At 41.8% G+C, this 27,418-nt stretch overlaps 3 protein-coding genes across 6 annotated transcripts; all 3 read right to left on the reverse strand.

Moving 5' to 3' along the window:
- On the reverse strand, positions 7,841 to 12,004 carry LOC110432853 (putative casein kinase II subunit beta-4). Of its 2 annotated transcripts, none has more exons than XM_021453828.1 (5): positions 11,552 to 12,004; positions 10,623 to 10,841; positions 8,959 to 9,068; positions 8,727 to 8,889; positions 7,841 to 8,362 (listed from the first exon to the last, which is right to left on the reverse strand). In XM_021453828.1, exons 1-5 carry the CDS (start codon positions 11,751 to 11,753, stop codon positions 8,232 to 8,234), a joined length of 825 nt encoding a protein of 274 aa, XP_021309503.1. In that variant the 5' UTR covers positions 11,754 to 12,004; the 3' UTR covers positions 7,841 to 8,231. The 2 variants fall into 2 exon arrangements, with proteins under 2 accessions (XP_021309503.1, XP_021309502.1); XM_021453827.1 differs by having other exon boundaries at positions 8,724 to 8,889; positions 11,552 to 12,000.
- On the reverse strand, positions 14,740 to 20,463 carry LOC8077471 (probable (S)-ureidoglycine aminohydrolase). The gene is made up of 13 exons (XM_002462849.2): positions 20,292 to 20,463; positions 20,052 to 20,180; positions 19,184 to 19,271; positions 19,022 to 19,098; positions 18,595 to 18,634; positions 18,301 to 18,367; positions 17,307 to 17,392; positions 16,714 to 16,795; positions 16,305 to 16,361; positions 15,955 to 15,993; positions 15,761 to 15,831; positions 15,271 to 15,324; positions 14,740 to 15,179 (listed from the first exon to the last, which is right to left on the reverse strand). The coding sequence occupies exons 1-13, from the start codon at positions 20,344 to 20,346 to the stop codon at positions 15,107 to 15,109; spliced, it is 918 nt and encodes a 305-aa protein (XP_002462894.1). The 5' UTR covers positions 20,347 to 20,463; the 3' UTR covers positions 14,740 to 15,106.
- On the reverse strand, positions 21,805 to 26,562 carry LOC8080713 (pentatricopeptide repeat-containing protein At2g15980). Of its 3 annotated transcripts, none has more exons than XM_021453470.1 (3): positions 24,798 to 26,562; positions 23,069 to 23,211; positions 21,805 to 22,884 (listed from the first exon to the last, which is right to left on the reverse strand). In XM_021453470.1, the coding sequence occupies exon 1, from the start codon at positions 26,262 to 26,264 to the stop codon at positions 24,873 to 24,875; it is 1,392 nt and encodes a 463-aa protein (XP_021309145.1). In that variant the 5' UTR covers positions 26,265 to 26,562; the 3' UTR covers positions 21,805 to 22,884; positions 23,069 to 23,211; positions 24,798 to 24,872. The 3 variants fall into 3 exon arrangements, with proteins under 3 accessions (XP_021309145.1, XP_021309144.1, XP_002462895.1); XM_021453469.1 differs by having other exon boundaries at positions 21,805 to 22,929; XM_002462850.2 differs by having other exon boundaries at positions 21,805 to 22,933.

Consider the following 27,418-nt stretch of genomic DNA (forward strand, 5'->3'; position numbering starts at 1 on the left):
GCCCGAGTTAGGTCTCGTGGTCGCACAGACTCACGGCCGCACGAGCACGGACGCTGCGCCGCTCGCCCCTTTGGCCTTTGCCTCCGGTCTCTGCTCCGCCCTCCAAGCTCACCGTCGCCGCTCGCCTACTCGCCGCATCGCTGCCTCCTGCCGGGTGCCAACGGATCCAGCGACCCTGCGTCCCTGCCCCAGCCGGCCAGGCGGCCAGCCCCCACTCCGTCAGGTGCTCAGCCAGCCGCTCAGGATTCAGGCAGGTAGCGAGCCTCACCGCCCCAGCCGGCCAGCCCTGCTTTCTGCTTGACTGCTTGTGATTGACTGTTTTAGAGTTCACACATTGGGAATTTGGTCGTTCACTACTTCACTCATTTTGTGATTTCTAATTTCAGAATTTTAGGATTTTGTCAATGGATGGGGGCAGAGAAGTAGATGAAGCTGGAGATGTGGTTCGTGTTAGTTCAAACAATGCCAGCACAGAAATTAGAAAAACTTTGGTACAGAAATGTCTCAAGGTAACGTCTCGATTCTTGTTGGTTGTTCTATAATTTTTGCCTAAAACATAAGTTATCGTTGGTAGCAAAAATTTTAGAGTATAAGTCCGCCCTAGGTGAATTCTCTGGCTGGATTCGCCACTGTCTGGAGGAATAGATTAGCAGTTAATCATAGAATTAGTGGTTAGTAATTCCTGAAGGGGCATGTTCCTTCGGCATCAGTCAACTGTCCTGTGAACAGTTCTCTCTATAGACAAACACCGAACAGCTACGCCCGTACGACATCCATACGTTCGTACGACGCAACCCTTCATATGTATATATTCTATGAGATCAATGAAAGACAATAGTTATTTCCAAATCACTGTCCGTTACATTCACATTCAACATTGATATATACATAATCATTATGGGCATGAGCATGTGAAACTCCTATTCACAAAATATATGCTATGTATAGTTGAACATGACTTTTTTGAATTGTTGTATGGCTCATAGTTGTTTGAATGGTCTGTTAGTTGCCATGTTAGCATAGTCACTAAGTCAAAGTTGTGGTGGACAAATGGTCCAGCTGGGACCTAGGAAATCTCCTAGGCACAATGACTATTAATCAGTCAAAGTTGTTCATCACATTTGTACTTTATTTTTTACACAGTTCTCCCTCTCTAAACAAGAGCTCTAGGAGGTGCAATAAGAAGAAAGTCCATGCAATTTTATGAGTTGTCCACTTGTCAGCAAGAAGTGTTCTCGCACATCATATTAGTGTACTTCCACACACATCTCTCTCTCTCTCTCTCTCTAAGCGAGAGCTCAAGGAGGAGCAAGGAGAAAGAGAAAGGAAAATAGAGGAAAAGGAGGCCAAGGAACAAGGAGCACCAAGGGTTACAATTAGGAAATCACCAAGGTTCTTCCCATGTTAGAGTGGAGTAAGGAGTGATTCTACCCTCGAGCTTGGTGGGGATGAAAACAAGAAGGGAGAGGAGAAGCTCATCCAAGCCCTCTACTCTATATCTTCGTCACCATGCTCGGGTCTAGGGACCTCTTATAAGCTCTAGAACAAGCTAGTGAAGCCAAACCTAGGTCCGACATCCTATTCTCGTGAACAAGGGAGGATAGCAATTGATGGCTATAACTTCACATATGCACAAATCGACCAATGCACCTCCTTAGTGTGTTAGGTACCTAGCAACCTCTAGAACAATCCCCCTTGGAAGGCATGCCCCGATCCGCACTTGGCAAGCTAGATAAGTGAGCCTCGTGGATGGTCCACCTAGTCAAAAATCCATTTTGAGACATCCTAAATCCACGTTGGTCCCATGGTACTTCCCAAAAGGTTGATGTGCATAAAGCTAGGCCATGGGAGTTCTGTCTAACGGATGGTCCAAATGACTCAACTTAGATTTCACTAGCCCTATAAATTCTACGTATGCATGGTTTGAACATACTCTTGGGCGGTCCACCATCATAGCCCAGAGTAGCCTAGAGACACACAACCTTTGTATTGATCAAACAGATTCTGACTCACCACTCAAACCGTCTAAGAAATCATGCAGTGAGACACCACCTCTAGACACCGCTAAGGCGCTGACCTATACCTATGGATGACCCGACATATGTTAGCAGATGGTCCACACAAACCTTTCAAATCAGAGTGCTTCCATATATTGACCAAGTCTCAAAGCCTAAGTCTTGGATAGATGGTTTGATGCCACCTCAGACCAATGTTTTCCTAAACGCTAAACGGCAAACAGTCGGTCACCTGTCGTTTAGCCATTATTTGGGCCAAACAGTCCATTAAGCGGGCTAAACGATCAATTAAACGGGATAAATGGATGATTAAACGGAAACAATGTACCATTGTGTAGCGTTTACATGGCGTTTCAACGGTCTAAACGGCTGTTTAGGCGAACAGTGCCTCGGACAGGCCTAGCCCCTTGGCCACAGAAGGTCTAATGCCGCATTTAGGATGGCGAGGCAAATCAATACAACAACCAATTAGGCTAAGCCTTGAACCTTTAAGTGTCAACCTATTGTCCTTACTTACATTATGAACTATGTTTAATGTACTCTATCTTGTTCATGCGTGAGCATTGCAATTCATAGCGTCATGTTTAACTTATGCAACATTGCACCCTTGTAGGAACCAAAGCAACCAAAGGAGCTACCCATGAGTTGAAGGCCGAGTTCATGGCTGAACCAGAACTCACTAATTTAAGCTAAACCCAAGACAGTCACCTAAGGATCCTCTCTCTTTTATAACGCATAATAGTCATGTGTATGTATACCATGTTATGTATGTATGAGCATGGCAACGACCTTGATGCAAGTCACTTTAGCTTTCATTCCTTAGTTCTTCAAGGCATGCATTGAAGTGTTGCATGCTTACTTCTTAGACTATAACCACGCTTAGTATGCTTATTATGGTAAAATCGAGTGTGTGATAAGGATCTCATACTTGCAAATTATAGGAGTTGATTGCTTAATGATGAACAACTTCCAAAGGCAACACTTGGTTGTAAGCAGTCACAAAGTTGTAAATGTTGATTTGTTATGAGAGGAAAACACTATTTGTTTGGTGTCGACGAAAGCTGGTCGGCAGTCTACCTTGGGGAATACCCACGGTAGTAGTTTATCGGTAGACGGTGCGCAAACTACGAACTCGATGGTGACGCAAGACACGGACAAGCTTTTTATCCAGGTTCGGCCGCCGAGTTGGCGTAATACCTACATCCTGCGTCTGGTTGTATTGATTTGTGTTGAGAGAATATGATGATCTAGGGGGGGTCCCTTGCCTCTCCATATATAGTCCGGAGGGCAGGGTTACAGATTTGGAAGCTAATCCTAGTCGGTTACAATTGCCATAGATAGTTCGATATCAATTCCTATTCTAACCGACTAGAATCCTGCTTGATCTCCACGTCTTGTTTCCTTGCGCGAAACTCCGGGCTGTCGGATCAAGCCTTTGAATTTGTCTCGTAATGGGCCAAGCCTCCTGGCCCAAGTCTAGCCGTAAGGGTATAGGGGTTTATACCCCCACAGCTAGTCCCCGAGCACCGTGTATTATGAAGTAACACGCCGTCTTGAGCTTCTTCGATCAATGAGGCTTGACGTCTTCAATAAGTAGGAAAGTCGCCCAAACAGTTACAACGGTATTTTGACCAACTCAAAAGACAGTTGATCAACATTGACATCGAAGAAGCAGGTTGTTCGAAGAATGCATGGTGCTCTTAATTAAAAAAGATTTCTTTCCTGGTGAAGTGTGCCCACTTTACTTTTTTAAAAAGTATAGACCTCAAAAAAGCAAGCATATTCACCGCAAGGTGAAGTGTGCCCACTTAGTCCCCGAGCCTGGTAGTAGGTGACGTAGGCACGTGGTGCCAGGGTCTAAAAAGAAAATCATAGAAATTCTAAAACTGAGATGCATCGCCAAATGCATCGTACCGATGTAGTCCTCGAGCTTGCTGTAAGGCGAAGTATGAGCCTTGTAGCAAGGTCTAAAAAATTGAATTTACCAGTCCCCGAGCATATCATGCTCGTCTGCAATTGAATAGACTAATCGACCAGTCCCCGAGCATATAACGCTCGGTGGTCGGTACAGTCCCCGAATTCTCAAATTGGTGGGCTGGTCGACCAGTCCCCGAGCGTATAGTGCTCGGTGGTCGGTGCAGTCCCCAAACTCTCAAATTGGCGAGCAGGTCGACCAGTCCCCGAGCGTGTAGTGCTCGGTGGTCGGCACAGTCCCCGAGCACGGCGTAGGGACCGGTGGACAAGTCCCCGAGTGTGGTTGGGAACGTAAACGTGCTCGGTGGTCGGCACAGTCTTCGAGCACAGCATAGAGAGTAGTCGACAAGTCCACGAGCGTGGTTGGGAACGTAAACGTGCTCGGTGGTCGGAGTAGTCCCCGGGCACAGCGTAGGGAATAGTCGACGAGTCCCCGAGCGTAGCTTGTCGACTGGGCCAAACTCCTGAAAAATAAATATAAAGAATAGGTAGTACATGATGTATAAATAAACTTTAGATAAAAAATTAGTACTGAGATAACTTTTAGATTTTTTGTTATAAAATTAGCACGAGTAGTTAATTCATCCTAAAGCTTGTACCAGCTCTGGTCTAGCCAACAATCAGCATGAGGTGCGGAACCTAGACATGCGTGGAATTGCCAGCCTCGCCAGAGAGCTACTGCCGACCACCCGGAACGCAGAGGGCGGATCTCATGCACGTGTAGGGAGGAGTCGGAGACAGTACCGGCTCTGGAAAACTCGTGTAGGAGAAAAAACTAGTCGGCTAACCAAAAAGTTGTTTTGAAGGATAATAAAAAATATTATGCCAAAAATAAATAAAATATTGGAAGTGTACTTATCTTTGGACGAAAGTCTGGTCGGTGACGACAAAATTGTCCGGCCCTCGAGCTTTTTGACTTATCATGACGGTGGTCGCTGTTGTCATAGCGTCGTTCTTCGCGGCGATTATTATTGCGACTGGTGGTCAGAGCAAGTAGGCCAAACAATTTGGTTGATGGCCCGAGCAGGTCGGTGTTGTCGATCTGCCTCTCTTTGTAGCAGGGAAGCGGGTGACGCGTTGTCGGCGTGGTCGGAAACGTTGCTGGAGTAGTCGGAGTCGTAGCCAGCGTGGTTGGAGTCGCGACCGACGTTGATGAAGAAGTGATTGGCGCAGATCGGATCTACGCCTCCTCCGTGGTCGTGGCGGTGAAGCTGTGAAGCTGAAGGTGAACGTGAAGTCGCCCGCCATGGCCGCGAAGTCGGGGATGATGGCCATCTTGTTCGTCGGGAGAGCTATACGCACACCCCCTACTTGGCGCGCCACTGTCGACGAAAGCTGGTCGGCAGTCTACCTTGGGGTATACCCACGGTAGTAGTTTATCGGTAGACGGTGCGCAAACTACGAACTCGATGGTGATTCAAGACACGGATAAGCTTTTTATCCAGGTTCGACCGCCGAGTTGGCGTAATACCTACATCCTGCGTCTGGTTGTATTGATTTGTGTTGAGAGAATATGATGATCTAGGGGGGTCCCTTGCCTCTCCTTATATAGTCCGGAGGGCAGGGTTACAGATTTGGAAGCTAATCCTAGTCGGTTACAATTGCCATAGATAGTTCGATATCAATTCCTATTCTAACCGACTAGAATCCTGCTTGATCTCCACGTCTTGTTTCCTTGCGCGAAACTCGGGCTGTCGGATCAAGCCTTTGAATTTGTCTCGTAATGGGCCAAGCCTCCTGGCCCAAGTCTAGCCGTAAGGGTATAGGGGTTTATACCCCCACATTTGGCTAAAAGTATTGATCAAGTAAACACTAGCTATATTACTCTATCTGATGGTTGGTATTGCCTCCATTCCAAATTATAAGACGTTTAGCCTTTTTTTAGATACATAGCTCTATCCAATGGTTACTACTCCCTCTATTCCAAATTATATTTTTTTTAATACATAACTTTACTATACACTTAGCTATATATACATTATGTTAAGAACACATAGTTAAAATAATATATCTTGAAAAATCAAAATGTCTTATAATTTGAAACCGTTGGAGTACAATTTAATTCCTATTAGAAGGTTATATGAACTTATAGATAAACTAGTCTGTTGTCGAAATGTAGTCGTGGCAAAACTTTCTATGCTCATCTGTCCATCTTATATGGTTGGTTGTTTCCTTAACCATAAAGATGACAATGAGACCCACAACCTGATACTCAATGGGTATTTACTCAATTAGAATACGAATGAGGACTAAACACACTACCCATGGCTCAAATCATGGGTACATAAGTGGACAAAACACTTCACCCATTGGGTGCGCGGGTATTGGAACTTCAAGCAGCCTCCATACCCGTTAACTCATGGGTGAAAAATATATGAAAACACACATAGACATTACACATCCCTTAGTCCCAAATCATGCTTGACTAGCCCAACTAAGTAGAAACCCGTATTTAACCCTTTCACTCCTGATTGGCCAACCCCTCACTCCTTCCTCATGCCACCGGTCCACTACCCATTGCTCACTAAGGGCTGCTTTGGCAACGACCGGGTCATTAACCCTGGAAATTAAGCGAAGGGAAGGGATTTTCGTGGACACTGCAATCCCCCTCCATCTGCGTGGGGAATTTTCACGTGTGGAGAGATTACCTGCTGCTATTTGGAAGTGATGTGTCAGGGAAGCTAAGCACGGATTGCATCTCGTGCCTGATCGCCTGGAGCCCACAAGAAACAGAGTTGTGTCGCTGCTGTCCAGCGGAGTGTGGACTGAGGAGAGAGAGAGAGAGCAGAGTTGCGTCGCTGCTGTCCATCAATTCACACGCACACGCACATGCGCAAGAGAAGCAGATGCGTCATCGACTCGCGGTGAGCAAAGAAGGACGGGGAGCGCTTCCCGACCTGTTGGGTCGTGGATTTCTCGCCCATGGAAAGTGAAGGGAATCAGGCCACCAAACCTTGTCACTCGCGCTTCCAAATGGCGCGGCAAGCTAGCACAGGGAAGCATCGCGCGTGGGTTTCTGGCCCCGGGAAAACTGCGGGAACACTCTGGGATCCCCTGCTGCCAAAGTAGGCCTAAAGAATCTTCCGCACCCTTCCACTACCTCTGGAAAAAACCACCCATAGCTAGGTATAGGGATTTTGATGGTAATTAGATTTTTCTAGTAGGAGGAATATGGGGTGTCAATACCGATTTACCCATTGTCATCCCTACTTAACCATAACACTCATTTTTATATTATGACTTTTTTAAATGTTTTTTTGATAAATTTTATTAAAATAATGCACTAACATCTAAAATACAAAAATACTTTCATAAAATCCACCATAAAATAGAGTATTGTTAATATACTGATAGTGTATTTATTTGGTACAACAGATCTAAAAATACGGCTCAGCCTTAGCTAACATCTAATCCAGTGTGCAACGAATAAAAGCCTTAGCTTGCTTCTACTTCCTCAATTCCAAATTATAAAACGTTTTAACTTTTCTAGAAACATACCATTTCAAATTTTAAGACAACGAATAAAAGCCTTAGCTGACATCTACTCCCTCAATTCTAAATTATAAAATATTTTAACGAATAAAAGCCTTAGCTGACATCTACTCCCTCAATTCTAAATTATAAAATATTTTAACTTTTCTAAATTATAAAATATTTTAACTTTTCTAGATACATTCCATTTTAAATTCGACTTCTGTACATATGTAGTTTTGACTCTACATCTAGACATAGTGTATTTCTACGTGCATAGCAAAAACTAACATCTTATAATCTAGAGCAAAGGGAGTAAATGAGAGAGCAGGCAATGAAAGATAGCGTACCCTTCAGAAATCACATATCACAAGTCAAAATAGAATTGTAAACTATAAAATTCAAAGATCATCTTACGAGAACCAAGCTGGTAAAAGGGTTGCGAGGACAGCATAACAATTTTCTGCAAAGCCATAAATAATGCCCATATTCTACATTGTAGGGGGTCCTGCTTTACTAATCAAAGAACAATTGCAGTTAGGTTACAACAACATTGATATCCTTAGAGCTACATTCAAATGCTGGATACGCTTGCCAGCCAGCTAAGTTACATGCGCGCTGCAGCATGATAGAATTTCACCAATCTGCTGATCTGCCAATGGCACTCTTATATGTAGTCTTCAAGGACCTTGACCTTGCAAAACTCCAGTCTTTCCCCCCCAGTGTGCCACGTCTTGTGGTTGTGGTGCTTAAAAGCCAAATACATGAGGCTCATGGCTTGTGGAGCTTGAAGCCAAAGACACGAGGAACATAGCGCTGCGAGGGCTTCTGTGGCTTGAGGTGCTCGTATGTCATCAGGAACAGATGAGGGAACGTTGTCCCAAAGTATGCGCCGTCGATGTCTGAACAAGGTTAAGAAAATAGCTGGATATAACAAAATGGCAAACATTCTGCGACTACGGAACCACAATAACACAGAAGAGAGCTAGCACATCTCTGGTACTATATATTAATCTATGGGAGTTGAAAACACATGGTGATTGGTGGGCGCTGGGGACAGTTTTCATGTTTAATGGTTTTATGTTTCAACCGACAAAGAGCTGTAGGTGAATGGGTGGGTGCTAAAACATATGAGAACATTGGCAGCCTATTCTCAGTGTCAGACTTGGTACAAAGATACCCTTGGTTTGAGTTCTCATGAAGAGGTCAAAGTTTGAAACACATAAGCATTAAGACAGTCTGATAAGAGTATGATTAGGATACTGCCTTGGTACTTGGACCGTGGGTAGTAGATGTCTTCACACTTGGGGCAGTATATCTTCACGGTACTAGATCGATGGATATCTGATTGTCCAACTGGCAGGCATGGTTGACCGCAGCAGTAAACACGTGGGCACCGCCCAAAGTCATAGTTCTTATACTTCTCCAGCTGTACAAGAAAGCAACCTTAATAAATAAAGCTACAAAGTGAGTACACCAGTTAGAGCAGAACATGTACCATTGCAGCCAGTCCTTTACTGGTAAGAATGTATCGTGCATGGATCAGCCCATAAAGCATCTCTGCAGCTGATTCTACAAGCTCATTCTGTTCCTCGGTGAACATATCACCTACACAATTACATAACTGAAGAACATCACTAAAAGGGATATGTAAACAACAACAACAACAACAACAACAACAACAACAACAACAACAACGAAAGCTTTTCATCCCAATCAATTTGATGTAAGCTAGAGAAGGAACCCAACAAGAGTCATAAATAAACTATGTAAAAATTATATAAAAAAGGTAAAACAGAGTAATAATATAACAGAAATATCTTATGTCACAGTTCAATGACGTGGATTGCTATTTTCCCCACCAACATCCAAACACACTTTACATACAGAAAAAGAAATATTCAGAATGACTAAAATATTTAAACCAAATTACACCTAACGGTTTGGTCACGTGTATTGCTAATTGCTCTGCCTACTTATCCAAACATACCTTACACACAGAACAAAAGTATTCATCACAATGACTAACATAGTTAAACCACAGTTTCATTCTTATTGATGATATGACACCTAGCACCACAGTTTCAATGAAAAAAAATATCACCAACAGAAACATTGAACTACAAAAATTCATGCAGATGACATTAGAAATAATAGATAAGTACTACTACTACTACCTCCATCCACTAGAATCCATTATACTTATGGATGGAGGTACTAGTGTTTTGGCTATAGTTCTATACTTGGTGTGCATAATCAACATCATCAATACTCTAAAGTAGTAACGGACATTTCGCAATTCACAAAAGCAAAATGCAATTCAAGTGCAGAAAAATGCAGCCGTGCACAGCATGCTACAGATATGATTAACCATGGGGCAGGAGCAGTAGCTACCCTCCCTATTGCAGAATATAACACAATATCTGTTGTAACCAGATACACTTAAAATGGTTGAACCAGTTGCTATTAATGGTTTCATAAGATTTATATGGTACTCTAGCAAGACTGTAATCTAGAACTAATTGTGTGAGATCAACCACTAGTGCCAGCCTAACAATGAAGCAAACTGAGAGCTGGGTGTAAAACATTCCACACAGGATGGAAAGGCTAGTGCTTTCAAGACAAGTTGAGAAAATATATTAATTTGTTAGTTGTAAACATGGAATTCTAAAGTATCTATATATTTCTACTAGACCAAAACATCTAATGGCTAGAAAAGATGACTACAACTCTAAAACTGGACATGTGCGGTCAAACCACTACTGCCAGCCCAATGATGGACTGAATGGATCTGGGTGTAACACATTTCATGCAGGGCAAAAAAAAAATGCTCTCAAGATGTGTGTCCAAAAAAAAGATTAATAATTAGTTGGATACATGGTTTCTGCAACATCTTGTATGTCCAGATTAAGACATCTGATTGAAAAGAACAGTTGCGGAGATGGATCAAAATATACAGCTATTCTTTTACCTTTTCTGTTTGTAAGAACAAACATGCTATCTGTTAGGAACAGGAAATGCAGAACCCCAGTATGGGACTCTGAATCCTACCAGCAAAACTTTTATGATTTTCAATTATATAGCATCAGTGTATGCTTGGCTCACATCCATCCATACATCATGAGGTTTAATGTGCATGAGTAATTATGTAGAACACTTTACCATGAGATGACTCGATATCTAAAATGAGATCGAGAGCATAATCATAATAAGGAACTTGGCTGCTGAGGCCACAAAGGTTGAAGTCGTCTTGAATATAATCATCGTCGACTTCACAGAAGAACTCATTCCCCCTAAGGTTGCAGTACCATGAAATCCATGAGGTGTCTTCTCCGTCAGAGCCGCTAACATCTGATGCTTCACTATCAGAATCAGACTCCCCTGGAATATTAAGGATGAAGCTGTTAGTGCATGCATGCTTAAGGTTTGCGATGCAAATCGAACATAATATGTACCTACCATAAACTAAAGTTATTAACATGCAGAAAAAGCAACAGCAAGCAGAACTTTTGTAATTGACAATGTGTTGTAACAACAGGAATAAAGTAGAATGTTCTACATCACATGACACCATATGTCAACTTCAAAAGCATATTCTTGTATTACACACAGTTCCTTTTTTCCAGAGTTATGTCAATATCACTCTAAGCGAACACTGTGTTAAACAGAAAAACATCTGAGTGAATCAAACCAAGCCTTTGGGACTTCATGTGGCCACCAGTAAAGAGCCCACTCGAAAAGCACATGAACACACTCGAAACTCAATATTCCCCAGATCAATACAGTGTCAGCAAGGTCCAAGTGCGGAAGTGCCAATCCCACATGTTAAGGGCAAAATCTGAACAAAAATCTCAGCCACGGCCACTCAAAATTGAGTATGAACAACCATGTGCAGTGCAGGTGCATCATCAGTTTGCAACCCCAATCGCCAAACCAATCTCCTTGCGCACCTGCATCCTAGTGCACCGAAACGCAACACACACAGCTGTCACAGCCTCATGAGCGCACCAAAATAGGCACGGATTCGCCGCACGCCACGAGACCACGACGCGGCACCTGAAACTGAAACTGAGAAGACCGCGTGACGTCACCTTCGGAGCAGTGGCCCTTGAGGATGGTCGAGACGGAGGACGGCACAACGAGGCGGTGGTGGTCGCGCCCGCCGCCGCCGCCCGCCGACCCCCTCGACGTGGACGGCGACGCGACCGCCTTCTCGAGGTGCTTGTCTAGCGCGTCGCTGATCCGCTTCCGGTCCAGCCCAGCCCCTCCCCCCGCTCCCCCCTGCTTATACATCGCTTCGCTCTCCCTCCCTCTCTCTCCTCCCCCGGGTAGCGGGCTCTAGGTCTCCTCCCCCTCTCTCACACACTCACACGGGGCGCGCCATTCGCAGGCGCCGCGGGGCGAGCGACGGTAGGGTTAGGGTTTGCGCCCGGGGTGGAGGAACGCGAGGAAGAGAGGGGGAGGACGAGCGCAGGGACGGAGGGAGGGAGGGACACGCTGCGAATTTTGAGGGGATGGGTGGGTGAGAATGCAAAACGGAAAGGAAACAGGGGGTCGGAATCAAAGCAGCTAGCTAGCTGCTGGTGATCATGGAATGTCGTACAGCTCCAGATATTTTGGTGGACATGTGATGCGATTTGCCGTTGCAATCCAATCCGGCATTGATTTTGCTTTAACTTTGTTTATTAATTATATCCTCCTTAAGTGCAGCCGCAGGTCAGAGTGCGTTATTTTCAAAAAAAAAAAACATCCTCAGAGTTCCCCGCGATTAAAAAAAAGATGTTTATCAAGTTGAATTAATTAATTTCAAATGTCTTTGGCTGGTTGTACATGTTTAATTAGTCAGGTTCAGCTGAGTGGTGGGATGATGATTAGCCAAGCATCAATCTAAGGCCTTGTTTAGTTCACCCAAAAACCAAAAAGTTTTCAAGATTCTCTATCACATCAAATCTTTCGTCACATACATGAAGCAATAAATATAGACGAAAATAAAAACTAATTGCACAGTTTAACTGTAAATTGCGAGACGAATCTTTTGATCCTAGTTAGTCCATGATTAGACAATATTTACCACAAACAAACGAAAATGCTACAGTAGCGAAATTTAAAATCTTTTCGCATCTAGACAAGGCCTAAATCATTGCACGAAAATAGTTTTGAGTGTTTATAAGGACTTCGATCTGACTCTCTTTTTTCTTTGAACAACTTGTTAGTTTTTTTATTGTACAGGTAATGTTTTTATTATGCTATTTTTTGCGAGGATATAAATCTCAAAAATAGAAAAGAAAATATGTGTAGCACGAATCATCGACTGGATACGATTTGGATGGATAGAAGCTCCAACTCATTGTATGCCAGTCCCGCACAGAAGTCCAGCCTAAGAATCTTTGTGAACATCTGAGCACGTTAGTTTATCTAAAAAATTATAGTTTAAAGTATTATTCGCTAATATAAAATGTACGGCTTATAATATAAGTGAATAGGGCATGTCAAAACACAAAAAATAGTAATTCTAACTAATTATTTTTACCATATATCCATCTCGTCATGATATAAGTATCCACAAAAGCAAGCGTGCTTTTTTTAATTTGCTCTAGCTCCGTTCTAATCGTATGGCTCAAATTTTTTGAGACAGAAGAATGATACATGCGTAGTAAAAAATATATACAAACATCTTCTTTAGCATTTATCATGTACTGATATGCAAGAAAATAGCATTTCGGTTGCCTTTTAAAAAGACTTATTTAGTCCAACAGTTTGCCATCCTTATTATTATTTTTTAAAAGATAACAAAAAAACTCTCTCCAATAGTCCTTCCCCATCTTTTCCAACCTCGGAAAAATTTAATCCCGAGCACGCATACATGCGCATAGCCTAGGAGCACGCACCAGAGTTTGCCGGTCTATCTAGTAAGCAGGAAGAAAAACAGGGTTCCTGATCAAAAAAATGCAAGAGAGAAAGATCTGATGGAAGGACTTAAACACGTACAGAAACAAATTCAGGGTTCCTGATACAAAATATAAGACCGGATCGTAGTAAAAAGTGTCAAGAAAAAACTTTTTGAATAGAAATATAGAAACTCTTAGAGATGACTTCTTTTTTTCTCTTTGTACTAATTTAAGAGTTAGCAAACACCATATTTTGGAGAATAAAATATGAAGATCTCTTGGAGATGCTCTTAGTTTCTAAGATTTTTCAAGATCTCCTGTAATCTTGTGGCACATGTACGGAGCATTAAATATAGATAAAAAAACTAATTGCACAATTTTTCTGTAATTTGCGAGACGAATCTTTTGAGTCTAACTAGTCTATGGTTGAACAATAATTATCAAATACAAATAAAAGTACTACAATAGCCAAATCTAAAAATTTTCGTGAACTATACAAGGCCAAAGGGCAGGCAAAGTTTAAACATAATAGTCATGATTATGATGTTTACTCCGCAATTCACTAGCAGCGATAATCATAGATTTTATACTATAGCTTGGATCTAATCTTCTCCACTTCAAAATAGGGACTGTCCTAGTTGAGAGTATATATATACAGGTAAGTTCCGACATGGAACCATCACAGAACTATATTTATCTTTTATTTTCTCTTTCCACTGCAAATATAATAGGCATGTTTGAAACACTCTTCTTTTTAAAAAAAAATACCAAAGTTTCGATTTTTTTTTTTGCATATATTTGTTTACCATCACCATACCACTGCCCCTATATACTTTTTTTCTTTGAAACTTTGCCCCCACATACTTGATACACGCATCTTTTGGGTTAGGAAACATGCTTGATTTTTAGAACAACTCAACCACACAATAGGAAGTGTTTGGTTCAATAATTTTGATACGTTATCTGTTCACAGCATAATCTGAATCATTTAAATTTGTTTGGTTCACTTGTGCATAAATCTGAATCCGTTAAGGCCTTGTTCAGTTCCCCAAAAGTTTTGCAAAAATTTTCAGATTTTCTGTCACATCGAATCTTTAGACGTATGCATGAAGTATTAAATATAGATAAAAATAAAACTAATTGCACAGTTTGGTCGAAATTGACGAGACGAATCTTTTGAGCCTAGTTAGTCTATAATTAGATAATATTTGTCAAATACAAACGAAAGTGCTACTATTCCTATTTTGCAAAAAAATTTGGAAGTAAACAAGGCCTAAATTTGTTTGGTTTACGTGGCCATATTCAAGTCCCCTGGATCGGGTCTCAGGCCAGTGCAAATCCAGCGTTAATCGTCGGGCAGTACACGAAACTGACTGTGGAACCGAGCAAAATGGAATACAGATTATCTTGTAATCATTCCCCTTGGATCTCATACCGTTTATATTTGCAGTATCATTTCTAAACCAAACATCATCTAAATTCATGGGATTAGCCATTCACAAATGCCACAGCATATCCAACTCGGCAGCTGCTGTCCAGAATATGTTACATCACAATTCAAATTGCACCAGTCACCAAAGATTGGCAGTGATGAACATCACAAGCGCACATTCAACTTCTGACGTTATTTGGTTTCAAGATGTTTCAGCGTACAACAAGATCTCATTTTCTTATTCCTGTGATCACCTCCCATTGAAATTCTTCAAACCTGGCACAGCTCACCATTTGATTTATTCGCTCATTGTTCTGGTTTCTTGATCATATCAATGGATTCCTATTGACATCTTTGTACAGCAAGTATCTCGTCCTGGTCTTACCAAGAGCGGCGTACCTAGAACATTACAGTTTATGACAACAGGGGTGAGCTAGCTAGAAAAAAGCCAAGTCAGTAGATGACAAACACGAAGGTGGCATACACTTACCACTGAGGAACAAATGGTGCCATCCAAATGGTATCCCCTGCTTGCACAGGATACCTGCGTAATTAATAGAAGTGGTCTTCAGAATTTATTGGGATTGAGTATAATATGTAAACTTAAGAACTTCAAAAGGGAAAAAAAAGGAATAGGTGCGGTTTGTGTATATAATTCGAAAATCTTTGCAAAGCATACACTAAAAAGCGTAAATGGCAACAGAGGGATGGAGGTGGACAAAAAAAATTATATCCATATCCATACACATAAGTTTGCATATGAAAAACATATATCATATGTTTAATGAGGTAAATGGGTAGTTAATCTCTGTAGCTCATGTCTTCTAGAAGTTATATCACTTGGAAGCACATAATCTTATATGAAATATTTAAGTTTCTACACAAAAAATAGGCTGCTTCCAAGATTGCACAAGGTTAAAAAACTTAACATGAAGAAAACAAAACTAAAACAAAAGAGGATTCTTAAATTACTTCCTTACCAACTCTCCCCCAAGCGGTATATTCCTTGCCCCTCTAAAAGAAGAAGTCCATGTTGATTATAATGAACCTCCTGGTAGAAAACAAAGAAGAGGAAACTTCAGGACCAGATGTACGGATAGTGCCACAACATCACATAGTTCACGCAGCAAGATCAGTAGTCAATTATAGCCCAAACACCTCAAATTCTACAAACCTTTACATTGAGATATTCGCCTGGTTGAAAGTCCATTATCTGTATTAGACAATGCTCATCATATTAGACAAAAGAAAAAAGGCAAAAAAAATTCAGGCCCTTTCAAATAATGTCTCTAACTCAGTATCAACACTACCCAACTATCAGGTGCATTACAAAGGACATTTTTATTCAACACCACTCTCCGATATGGAAATCTATCTTGTACAGATGAAATTAAGTGAGTAATTTATATGCGGCTAAGAAAGAGATTAAATGATGCTTGGGTTGCTGCATGTCATGTGCCTGTCTTAAGTGTAATAATGTGGGATACATTGAGTAAAATATGAGCATAAAGTGACCAAACCTACATGGATATTAAAGTCATAGGACAGAGAAGTCGGTAGCAGCTTCCTCAGTTGAAATACCTATTTAAGGAACAAGATACAACAAATTACGTCAGCACTGAGGACCTGAGATTATGACAGCTCAAATAACTAACATGATCAATGAAGTTTCAAGCCTAAAAAAGAGGATCAGAACAAGACAAGATTGTAAGCTGTCAGTGAAAGCAGCCATTATCTTTTAAAAAAAGTGAAAGCAGCCATAAATATGTTTGAACATCCTGATTCTAAAAAGAAAAAGGAAACAGATTTTACTATACCACTTGATGTGCACGGTATGATAAACGGGCCTCCTAATTGGTAGGAAGTCCAATTATTTTTATGTGCACAGAGATTGTAGGTAGATGATGATCCACAGATATAAAGCCAATTGTACCTCTCCCGGGGTTTCAAGAAGGGGTTGCTTATCTGTTGAACCGACAATTAGATCAGGATGGGAATCCTCAACGGCACTGTACCTAAGGGAATCGAATAGAGAAAGGTCTTCAGTGAAGCGCTAACTGAAAAGTTTCTGCATCTGAGTTAAAAATATATATATAATATCCATAACCAAAGAGAAGAGCAACAGCCAACATATGTTTTAGTTTTTTATTAGTTTTCCTAAATTTCAACCATTTCTATAGCAAACTTAACAAATCTTGAAGATTTTAGTACACCTTTTTTTCTCAAATGAGGTAGAAGATCTGCATGTCATTTCATTAAGAAAAAAGAACAGAGGAGAGGCAAAGCCTGCTCCTACCAGCCCAACACAGTTACATTCGCATTCACACCACAACCTAGGTTACAACGACCATGACCTCACACCAGTCTAAGCGTCCAACACAAGTGACTGAGCCAGCAAATGATGAAGTAAATAGACAGATGAACAACAGGATTTCAGCAGTTATGTAAATAAAAGTGATAACAAGCAATCAAATTTCTACAGTTATACATCAGCAAAACTGTAGCATCTCCATGAAATTATTGTACCTCCTCTCAAATATTACAAGAGTGGTTGGTTCATCTGAGATCATAGAATGTTTTGTGTTTGCAGGAAGATATGCATAGGAATCCACCTGCACTTATTTAGTAAGCCACATCAGTGCAGAATCAGCAGTAACTTATGCAAAGTGGGTATACAAGGAATAAGTTCCAGAAACGATCAATATTGTGAAAATATTTAAAGCACGAGAATACAAATTTATGAAAGCTACTGAATTTGAATATTTACAACCTCACATAGATATCTCTTAAAAAACTGATAGACTGCATCAGCCTTGGATTTTTTTTCTCAAACATGCAGGAGAGCTGTGTGTATCATTATATTAAGAACAAGAATAAGGGTCTCGGCGACTCAAACAACCCCTTAGAAGGGCATGGATTTCTGCATCTGAAACATATGTAGGACTAATTACATGATGTTGTAAGTTACTGCATCCTATGAGAAAAAGAAAAGGTAAACCAGGAGCAGAAAATTTCAGTTACTTATAAAATTGTATATCAACTGAGGACATCGTTGGATACTCTTCCTTGGTACTCCCTTTGTTCCAAATTATAACATGTTTTGACTTTTCTAGATACATTGCTTCTACTATCTATATAGGCATAGTGTATATCTAAATGCATAGCAAAAAATATGTATCTAGAAAAGCCAAAACAGCTTGTAATTTGGAATGGAGGAAGTAACATATTGAATTGTCATAAACACTAAAGTAGCATTTTCCAGATACAGAAGCTGCAAGCAAAAAAAATGTGGACTAAAAGCTGAATGGGTTAATGGGTTCACCCTCAGAACATAGTGCTGCATTAAGTTATGCCCTTATAGCCTTATGAATCCATCATGTAATGGAACATGGAAGTAGTATTCTTTCGAACCCCAATGCTTAGATTTGTGTATGAGAAATGAGTGTATAAATATACATAATTACTTTGACTATAGATTTAGAAAGAAGAAAAAAAGACAAGCACTCTGATAAAGCCTTACCAGAAGAGAATGGGTAGTTCCAGTCCCCACAGTCAATGAAATGCTCCCTTGTAGTACAAAAACAAGCCTGGAAAGTCGTTCACAATAAGGGCAGTGGAAACCTCAATAAAAAAAAGGGGGGAATGGTCACAGTTCCAAGCCAAACTAAGAGCTGGATACTGCCAGAATGAAACATTAGACTTGTGTGCACATCACTTGTTGCTTAGAGTGATCCATTTCTTGCACTATCAAAAAAGGTAGTAGTTACACGTATGCAATATTGTTATTCTAACTAGTGTTAGTTATGGAACCAACCTTTCAACATCTTTCGGTGGTAGGGATGATTTTGAACCATCTGCACCCCACAAACACTACTTCAGAACATGTCATTATCCAACTACTCGTTTCAGTAACAATTTAAAATAACAACATGTACTAAGGTAAAGAAAATAGAACCACATGTTTTAATTTATTCCTAGCCACTTCAAGGATATGGTAGGAAACAAATATCTAACTTTATAGAAGTAGAAAATCGTATCTGAGCACAATGGAAACTTGATGACTAATAATGAGATCAAATCATATCGAACTATGTGCAACATGACCACAGACTAGAAAATATTGCTACCGGGTCTTGTCAATTGTCATATAAGTTCCCAAAAAGGAATGTATAAGAAAACATATGCAAATATAACTGTTCATATTTCTATCTATGGTTTTGCAAATGGGACAAACAGCATACCTTGCATGTTTGCCAGATACATAGTGAAGTGTGCACCAATAGCTGGACTGATCAAATATGCTCCTAAGGTATTGATCCTAAACAGAGGGTAGATTGTAAAATGCATGGCATTAGCATAGCTTTAGAAAGTGAATAGCAACTGTAAGTGGAAGGAAGTCATACCAATCAGGCAAGGGACTGAAAACATGACTCTCTGGTGTTATTAAAGCATGATCCCTTTTGAAAACACTACGTGTGAAGCCAGGTAAATCTAAAGTTCCAAAAAAGGATCACCATTAGATGGAATAAATAATAATTGGAATTAGGAGCATCAGTATTTGTCGAAACAACAAGACTTAGCTTATAATGAATAAACAATGAGCACAAAAGTAGATAAGCAAACAAGCTTTCATTCTAAGTATGCAGATCAAAGCATTATCAGGGGAAAAAAAAAAGGTATCGGCTTATTCTGAATGCTTAGCAGGAGGCAGGTAAGGTCAAATATTTTCATATCACCAATGGAAGATGAGAACTGGCATTTCTAGAACACTGGCACTGGCGGATCCAGCAACCTTGGCCACCTGCCTGGGCTCCTCGGCATTCAAGTCGAGGATCAAGTCGACCAGGCCCAATCATTGAGTCTAACCCTCTTCTTAGCCCATTAAATTGCCTGGGCTCCTAAGAATCCTTGGGCCCGCCACTTTCCATCAGCTCAGCTCTGAGGCTTTCCAGATTCGAGAAGTAAATTTATCGTGTAGACACTAGCATATCTCAGCCAATTCATTTCATCTCCACGAAAAAAAAAATCTAAAAGCATGGAGCATAAGACCACCAATTCGATGCCAGCTACACCCGTATTATATTACCATATAAACTAAGTGTGATATAAGTCTATTAACACAAGGTTTATTGCAAGGCTGCAGCTATGAATGGCCAATAAACCTTGGATTTCGATTTATGAAGCTCACTCCAAGCTCTACGCAGAGCAAAATATACACACCACCGGACACTCCAAAAACAAGCGACTCAAGGCTGGTCCTCGATTACGCACCTTGGAGGTGCGTGGGCGCGAGGGTAGGATGGGTGACCTTCCAGTAGAGCGGCTGGCCACCGGAGCACTCGCTCGACGGCTCCGCCGAGCAGAACCCCTCGGCGCCACCTCCGTATCCAGCCGCCGCACCTGCACGGATCAAGTGACAGGCCGCGAAGCGAGTGAGCCAAGGACTTGCGGATGCCACAGTGGCGGCGGAGAGCCCGGTGGGGATGCGGGTTAGGGTTTTGGCGCTATTACCGCATCGCAGCGACGCCAAGAGGACGAAGAGGAAGAGGTGGCGGATGCTCGTCATTTTGTGTGGTGCGAAGTACTCCGTACTTGACCGTGTTTTTGGGATGCAGCGGAGGCGCGGAGTCGGAGATGGCTGGAAGGAACGCACAAGGAAGGATGGTGAAGACTGAAAGAGTGCGGGATGACACACTGTGAGGTCGAAAGATGAGCGCACTCCGTGGACTGTGGTTTGGTGGTGGGCCACGGGTGACTTGGATGGCATCTATCGTACGTTTTTTTCTGAGTTTATTTTTGTTTAAAAATGGTTGTGATCTTTTTAAAAAAATAATATCCAAATATTTTAGACCTTCTTTGGCATAGCTTTATTTCACCAGTGAAGCCGTTTTTTTTTTGTTTTAGACCTTCTTTATTTCACCAGTTAAGCCTGTTTTATTAAATTGTTTGGTAAAACAACTTTATATGTAGGGCTCCTTAAAATAAGTTTTCATAGAACCTGGGCCTTGTTTAGTTCTGAAAAGTGAAAAGTTTTTGGTACCGTAGCACTTTCGTTTGTTTGTGACAAATATTATCTAATTATGGACTAACTAGGATCAAAAGATTCGTCTCGTGATTTATAGCTAAACTGTGTAATTAGTTTTTGTTTTCATCTATATTTAATGTTTTATTCATGTGCCAAAAGATTCGATGTGACGAGGAATCTTGAAAACTTTTTGATTTAAACAAGGCCCTGATATAAGCGAAACCACTATTCGCTCTGTCCTATCTTAAACCTATGTGAGAGCGCGATTTAAGCCATTTTCGAAGCCGCGGAGAAACTACGCCAAACAGGACTTTAATCTAGCTATTATTTTATATTTTATTTCAGTGATCCATGAAATACCGGTCCTCTTGATTACCGTCGTTTCATCTAAATATAATACTTTACCTTATCAGCCACACTCTCAACATTGGATTACATTATATTTAGTGACCGATGACTAACGATCCACCACCAGAATGTATGGCATTTTTGTAAGCAGCTAAAGTTTAGCCAATTAGTTTCGTCGGGTGGTATTTAAATCCCAAAAGTAGTTTTATGGGCACTTATTGTTCAAATTGGCTGATTCACCTGATAGGTTCATAGACACTTTTTTTTTTTTTTCAAATTGTCTGATTCAGCACCTATTGTCCACATCGGCTGATTCAAATTAGTCCACCTATTACTTTGCATATTTATGTGAAAAATACTAGAAACTGTTTGGAACAAAGGAATACAAAACAGGAGAATAAAAAACACATATAAATGGGTAGAGTGAATAGGGAAAAACCATAGGATTTCAAAATGGATATTTTGAGCTATTTGGAACGAAGGAAAAGAGTATGGGGACATGAGCAAGCATATCAAGAGAGGGAGAGCAAAAAAAATCTCCCTTAAGTTGGAGTGGATACTTTATTTTTCCTATGTTTTGCATTACTATGGTTTCGTTTCTCTGGAAAGAAACTCAGAATTCCTTCATTCCAAACACTGTAAAGTAATTTCTTTCCTTTGGAACTTATTCCTTCAAAATTCCTTTGAGAATCCTCTGACCCAAACAGGATAGTTGTTTCAGCACAATTAAGTGTAGACTAGCCTGTTGTCCAACGCCCTTGAAGTACAGTACACTGCAACTCAATGGGTTTTTCCCCCCTTTGGAGCGGAATTAGGAGAAATCAATTGCATTACAGGCACAGCTAAACTGCTTGCCACCAAAACGGTTACAAAAAAAACATCCAGAAGTTGTGCATAATCCCTACTTAATGATCAAAAGTGGGCCTTGTTAGTGCAGTCACCAAATTCAGAGCGTCAGACTCAAGGATAATCCTTGTCATACATCACTCGTTTGCCTGACGGAGAGCAGCCATAGCTGCCCTCCACTTTTTGCATGCATCCCTCACCCTTTCAAACTTTCCTGCAACCACAATCTCTCCCACATCATCACGGATTATGAATCCCCATCCACCCAGCCATACTAGCTTCAGAAAAGGAACCATCTATACTGATTTACATATATTGGCTTGGTGGAGGCTTCCAATTACAATCTGGTTCGATGTTGTATCTGTTTTAGCAGGCCATCCAACTACAGATCAGAAGTAGGTACAATCTTAGGCAACCACTGCTTTGGTGCAACTAGGATCAAGATAGGTAGTAGGACTGATTTTCCTAACAAACCAGGCTAAATACCCCGAGTGACCCTGACATACAATACAAGACCCTCTGTTGCACTGACAGGTAAAGCGGATAGAGCAACAAAGACATGTTTGAAGCGCGCACATTACACAATCATCAAAGATGCAAAGCCATTGACTGTGAATCCATTTGATGAAATTGCTCCCACAAGATAAGCACAGGGGGCTATCCCCCGGGAGGGGTGCAGAGAGAGACTGTGCAAGCCTGGGTGGCAGGTGGTCCAAGTGGCTATGAACAGGTGGATAGCTGCTAGTGGGTGAGGGATCACCATAAGGTGCAGAGGTGACAGCGTGATAAGCACTTTGGCCAGGAGCAGTAGCAGGACTTCAAATAACAACTCTAGGCCACAGTTGTGGACTGTGGTGCTGTTGCTGTGAGAAGCTTCGCCTCCCTCTGTCAAGCGCAGGACAAGGGACATATTCAGTAATTACATAATGACTGCCTACAAGGAGTCCAATTGGGATCTGGGGTCAGTATTTACTTAGATGTGTAACAACTAAGGACATGCGAAGAGAAGTTTGTAAGGTTCAATAAGGTAGAAGGATGGGGGGATTTCCCATGAAGACAATGAGTTTACCTGAAAGCTGAGCATGCCCAATGCCCTCATCTGCCCCTTATTCAGCAACACCACGACTGAGAGCCCTCTCACAAGGTTGTTGGCGAAGAGAAGGATTTAACTGGGGGTAGATGCTGCTTGTCCTGTGCTTTCCATCGTGCTGTCTGCAGGAAGAACATGTGATCCTTCCATATCAACAACATATCATGTAAACTACATGATGACAGAATTTCTAATATGTCTGTTCAAATAAGTCGCTCTAGAACAAAATTTGCCAGCACTACATGGTTTCAGGAACATGGCATGTGGACCACCACATAAAGCCACACTTTTGCACCTTATCACTAGAGACATTTATCTTTGACATAATATGATGCATACTTGATTGGACTTATTCTACCACTATGCTAGTGGAATATGCTCTGATAAGAGGTTAGCTCATAAGTTTGGCTGCAATGGTGCCTCCATTTTTTAAATTACACAATAGCTCAAGTTTAGCTCTCTCAGCTATTGCTACTTTGCTAGAGACTGGAAATCAATTCCTACTATAGAAGTTTTGCAGTTACGTACTGATCTACTTCTCAATTTGTTCTCACATCATTGTTCTCAGGATTTTGTTAAGAGGCAAACAAGACAACCACAATTTTACAGTGAGCTACTGAGCTTTAACAAGCATATATCAAACAGACAATTAACACAAAACACTCCAACATTTTCAATTGAAAAGTCTCTAGCTGGACACCTGGACCTATACCTTATAAACTCCAGGGATCATTCATATATCACCATTTTGGACTGAGTTTTTTTAAGAAGAATATCTCTGCTTTTATGGAAAGCAAATATTTACAGAGTTTTAACAGATTGGGGACACCAGTTCACCAAACAAGCACAAAAGAGATCTACTAAAAGAATCCTATTGCAGATCAAGCGGTCATATTTCTCCAACATCCATCTCCAGGATAGTGCTAGGAGCAAACTCCTTCATCCAATTCAGAATTCGTTGCACCATTCTGGAATTAGTTGGTAGCCATAACGTTTCTGCACATCAACAATAGCAGAAGAGAACCTGGCCACGACTGCAGTATCTATGCTGTTGTGATCCATGCCATTGGGAGGAAAAGTGAAATAGGTTATTGGCAGCAGTTATAGGCTTATAGCTTTACTGGAGTCCTTTGGCTAATAAATTTGCAATTGGGACAGTTGGAAAAGATAGAGAAGTGAACCAGAAAAAGGACATATGATATTGAGAATTATCTTTCAATTATTACAGAATTTACTAGATTTTAGAAGATACCCAACATTTAGGTATTGTCTGAAATAGCATTTGCCAGCAGACTTGTATTGCTTAAGTGATTGTTCATCATCTATGATCACAATTTACAGGTACAAATATTCATGCCAACCACACAACTACAACAGACGCTTACATTTAGATGAATGTGACTGGGTAGGATATGGAACTAATGCCTGCTCTAACGTGATGTTTCCACAATAGTTGTTAGCATCGGTTTGAATACTGAAGCAAACAAGCTTCCTAGAGAACAAGTTAGCACCAATTCGGATGATTTGAAGTTCCAAGTTCCAACACTACACGTCAAATTTTCTGAGATAAATGGTTATAATATGCCATGCAGAACAAAGAACAAAAACTACACGAATAAATACATTCAAGAGAACAAATGGCTGGTTTTTAAACTAAGCAACTTAATCAAAGGAAGAGGAGTGGTGTAAAGATAGTTAGGTGATCTACCAGAGTTCTCAACTGCAATAAGCTGAGGCTGAAATCCATGCATCACTGTGTAATATCCAAGCCAATTATCAGATCCTAAGTGTCCATCACCGCCATTTCCTTCCTCAACTTCTCCACCATCTCATAGTTTTCAGACTTCTCATAGGCACTAATAAATGCATGGTACACCTCGCTGCCAGCATTGAATCCTTTTCCAGCCATCTCTGCTTGGAGTCTGATTGCCACCTCCACCTCCCCTTCACCACAAAACCCCCTAATCAACACCTCGTAACTCCTCCGAGTTGGCACAAACTCTTCCCTCTTCATCTCCTCTCGCAAAACACCCAAGCCATCCTCAACTCTCCCATTTTGACATAATCCATCCAACAATTCCTCAATAGCCTCTGGCGCCAACCCAAACCCCCTCCTTTTCATGTCTGCACGCACAAGCATTGCTGCCTCAGCATCCCGTGACATACAATGCCCTCTAACTAACCATTCATACGTTGTGGCACTTGGATCGATCTCACCCATCAACATATTTTTAAACATTTCCTCTGCCATCCCTACCTCCCCAGAATGGCAATACCCACCAATCATTGTGTTGTACGCAGTTACATCAGGCTGGATCCCTTCCTGAATCATCTCATCCCACAGTGCCCGTGCCTTCTCCACATGTCCGCCATTGCAGTACTCAGCCATCATGATGCTGTAGGTGCACACGTTGTGCTTGCAGGAATATTTGCCCATTTCCTGGAGCACAATCTTGAATCCGTCACACTTGCCTTCGCGGTGGAAAGCAAGGAGGAGAGAATTGAAGGTGTGAACGGTCGGCAGGAGGAGGTGATTGCTCCGTGGACTTGGATGCGTATAGATTTGATGATACATGTCGAGGGCCGCGGTGGCGGAAGGGAGGGAGCGAAGAAGAGCCGCCGCGGTGGAGGGGAGCGGCCGGGCGCCGGCAGCGAGGATGCGGCGGGCGACGGAGGCCGCGGCGAGGGCGTCGCGGCGGGAGCGGAGGTAGGCGAGGAGGAGCAGGTCGAAGACGAATGGGGCCGAAGCAAAGCGGCGGTAGGTGGCGGCGAGGGCGTTGAAGATCTGGGCCGGTGAGTAGTGGCGGGAGGCGGAGGCAAGGACGGTGAGGGCGGCGCCGCGGAGGCGGGAGGCCGCCGCGACGTGGGCTGCGGAGGCGGAGAAGACGAGAGGTGGAGGGGAGCGGGAGGGAAGGAGGCGGCGGAGGGCGAAGGCGTGGAAGCGGAGCGCGGTGTGCGGTCGGTGGCGGAGGAGGAGGAGCACGGCAGCGGTGGCGGAGGCCGGGAGGGGGGAAGGGACGGGGACCGAAGAGAGGTGGGACCACTTGGACTTGGTGCGGTGGGAGGTGAGCGCGGTGGCTGCAGCGACTGCGTACGGATGGGCAGCGTCGACGAAGAACTGGGACGTGGGGTCCGCGGTGGGGTCTCGGCAGCGTGTGCCAGCGGCGGCGGCCATGGAGAAGCCTATGGTGCGTGGTGTGCGTTGGTTACTTGGTTCTACCCCGTCGAGCTCGTCGCGCTGGCGAGGGCGCGAAGCAGCTCAGGTACCTGTGGCCTGTGGGTCAGTGATACCGCCCACGGAGAGTACCCCCACGGAGAGTACCCGAGTTTTTTTAGTTATTTTTTTCGTGACTAATGAAACTAAACTATTTTAGTTTTTTTTTAAGTTAATATATTTAGAATTTCTATTAAAATTACTAAAATTTAGCAAGGAAAACCAAACAGAACGTTAGCTTGCATGTTTACTTATTTATTATAAAAAAATATTGTTAGACGACTGATAGATTCTGTTGATAAAATTAAACAAACAAGTTCTGCAATAACCTCTTTCTTCCCCACTATGGTCATGACATTTAACCGTCTTCTTTATCTCACCTCGTCTCTCATATTCCTATCATCTCATCTGTTTGTCTTCCCCAACCTTCTTTCTAATAAGTCTGCGGGGATAAGGAGAAGAGAGGGAGTGAGAGGATATGAGGTATGCCATCAAGTCACATTGAGTCTCACAACAAATCAATAAACAATATCTTTAGTTATTGTTTTTCAGCAAATCGAATAGAGCCAAAGGTAAATGAAACAGTGTAAGCTCATATTTATAGAGCGACCAAACAAAGCTTATCCTACGCTAGATAACTACTTTTAATTTTAACTATTGTCAAAATGAAAAATCTACAACGGCATTATGTACACATATTTTTTTCCTTTTGTTAGCATACACTCTTTTGTCATATTTCAGGCTTGTTTGACACAGCTCAACTTCAATAGTAAAGCTGTTTTTTTAGAAAATAGCTTCATTAGCAACTTTTTAGATGAAGCTGAGCTGTTTTAAAAAAGTGTTTGGTAAAATGGCTTCACCAACTACTTCATGCATAGATGAGAGAGAGCTGCAATAAGCTACTTTTTTCAGCTTCATCCCAACTTATATCTTTGTGAAAGAAGAAGAAAAACAGTCTATAAAGCTGTGTTTAAAAAAACAGCTTATGAAGCTGTTGTGGGCTGTACACAGTCCTTTCGTATGACTGCCCACATATTTTGACCATAAAATGGACTTTTGGTCTGACATGAACTAAGCAAACCTAGAGTACTCTGGTCCTTATGTGCTAGTTTACT

This window comes from Sorghum bicolor, chromosome 2 (assembly GCF_000003195.3).
Source record: "Sorghum bicolor cultivar BTx623 chromosome 2, Sorghum_bicolor_NCBIv3, whole genome shotgun sequence".
NCBI lineage: Eukaryota > Viridiplantae > Streptophyta > Magnoliopsida > Poales > Poaceae > Sorghum > Sorghum bicolor.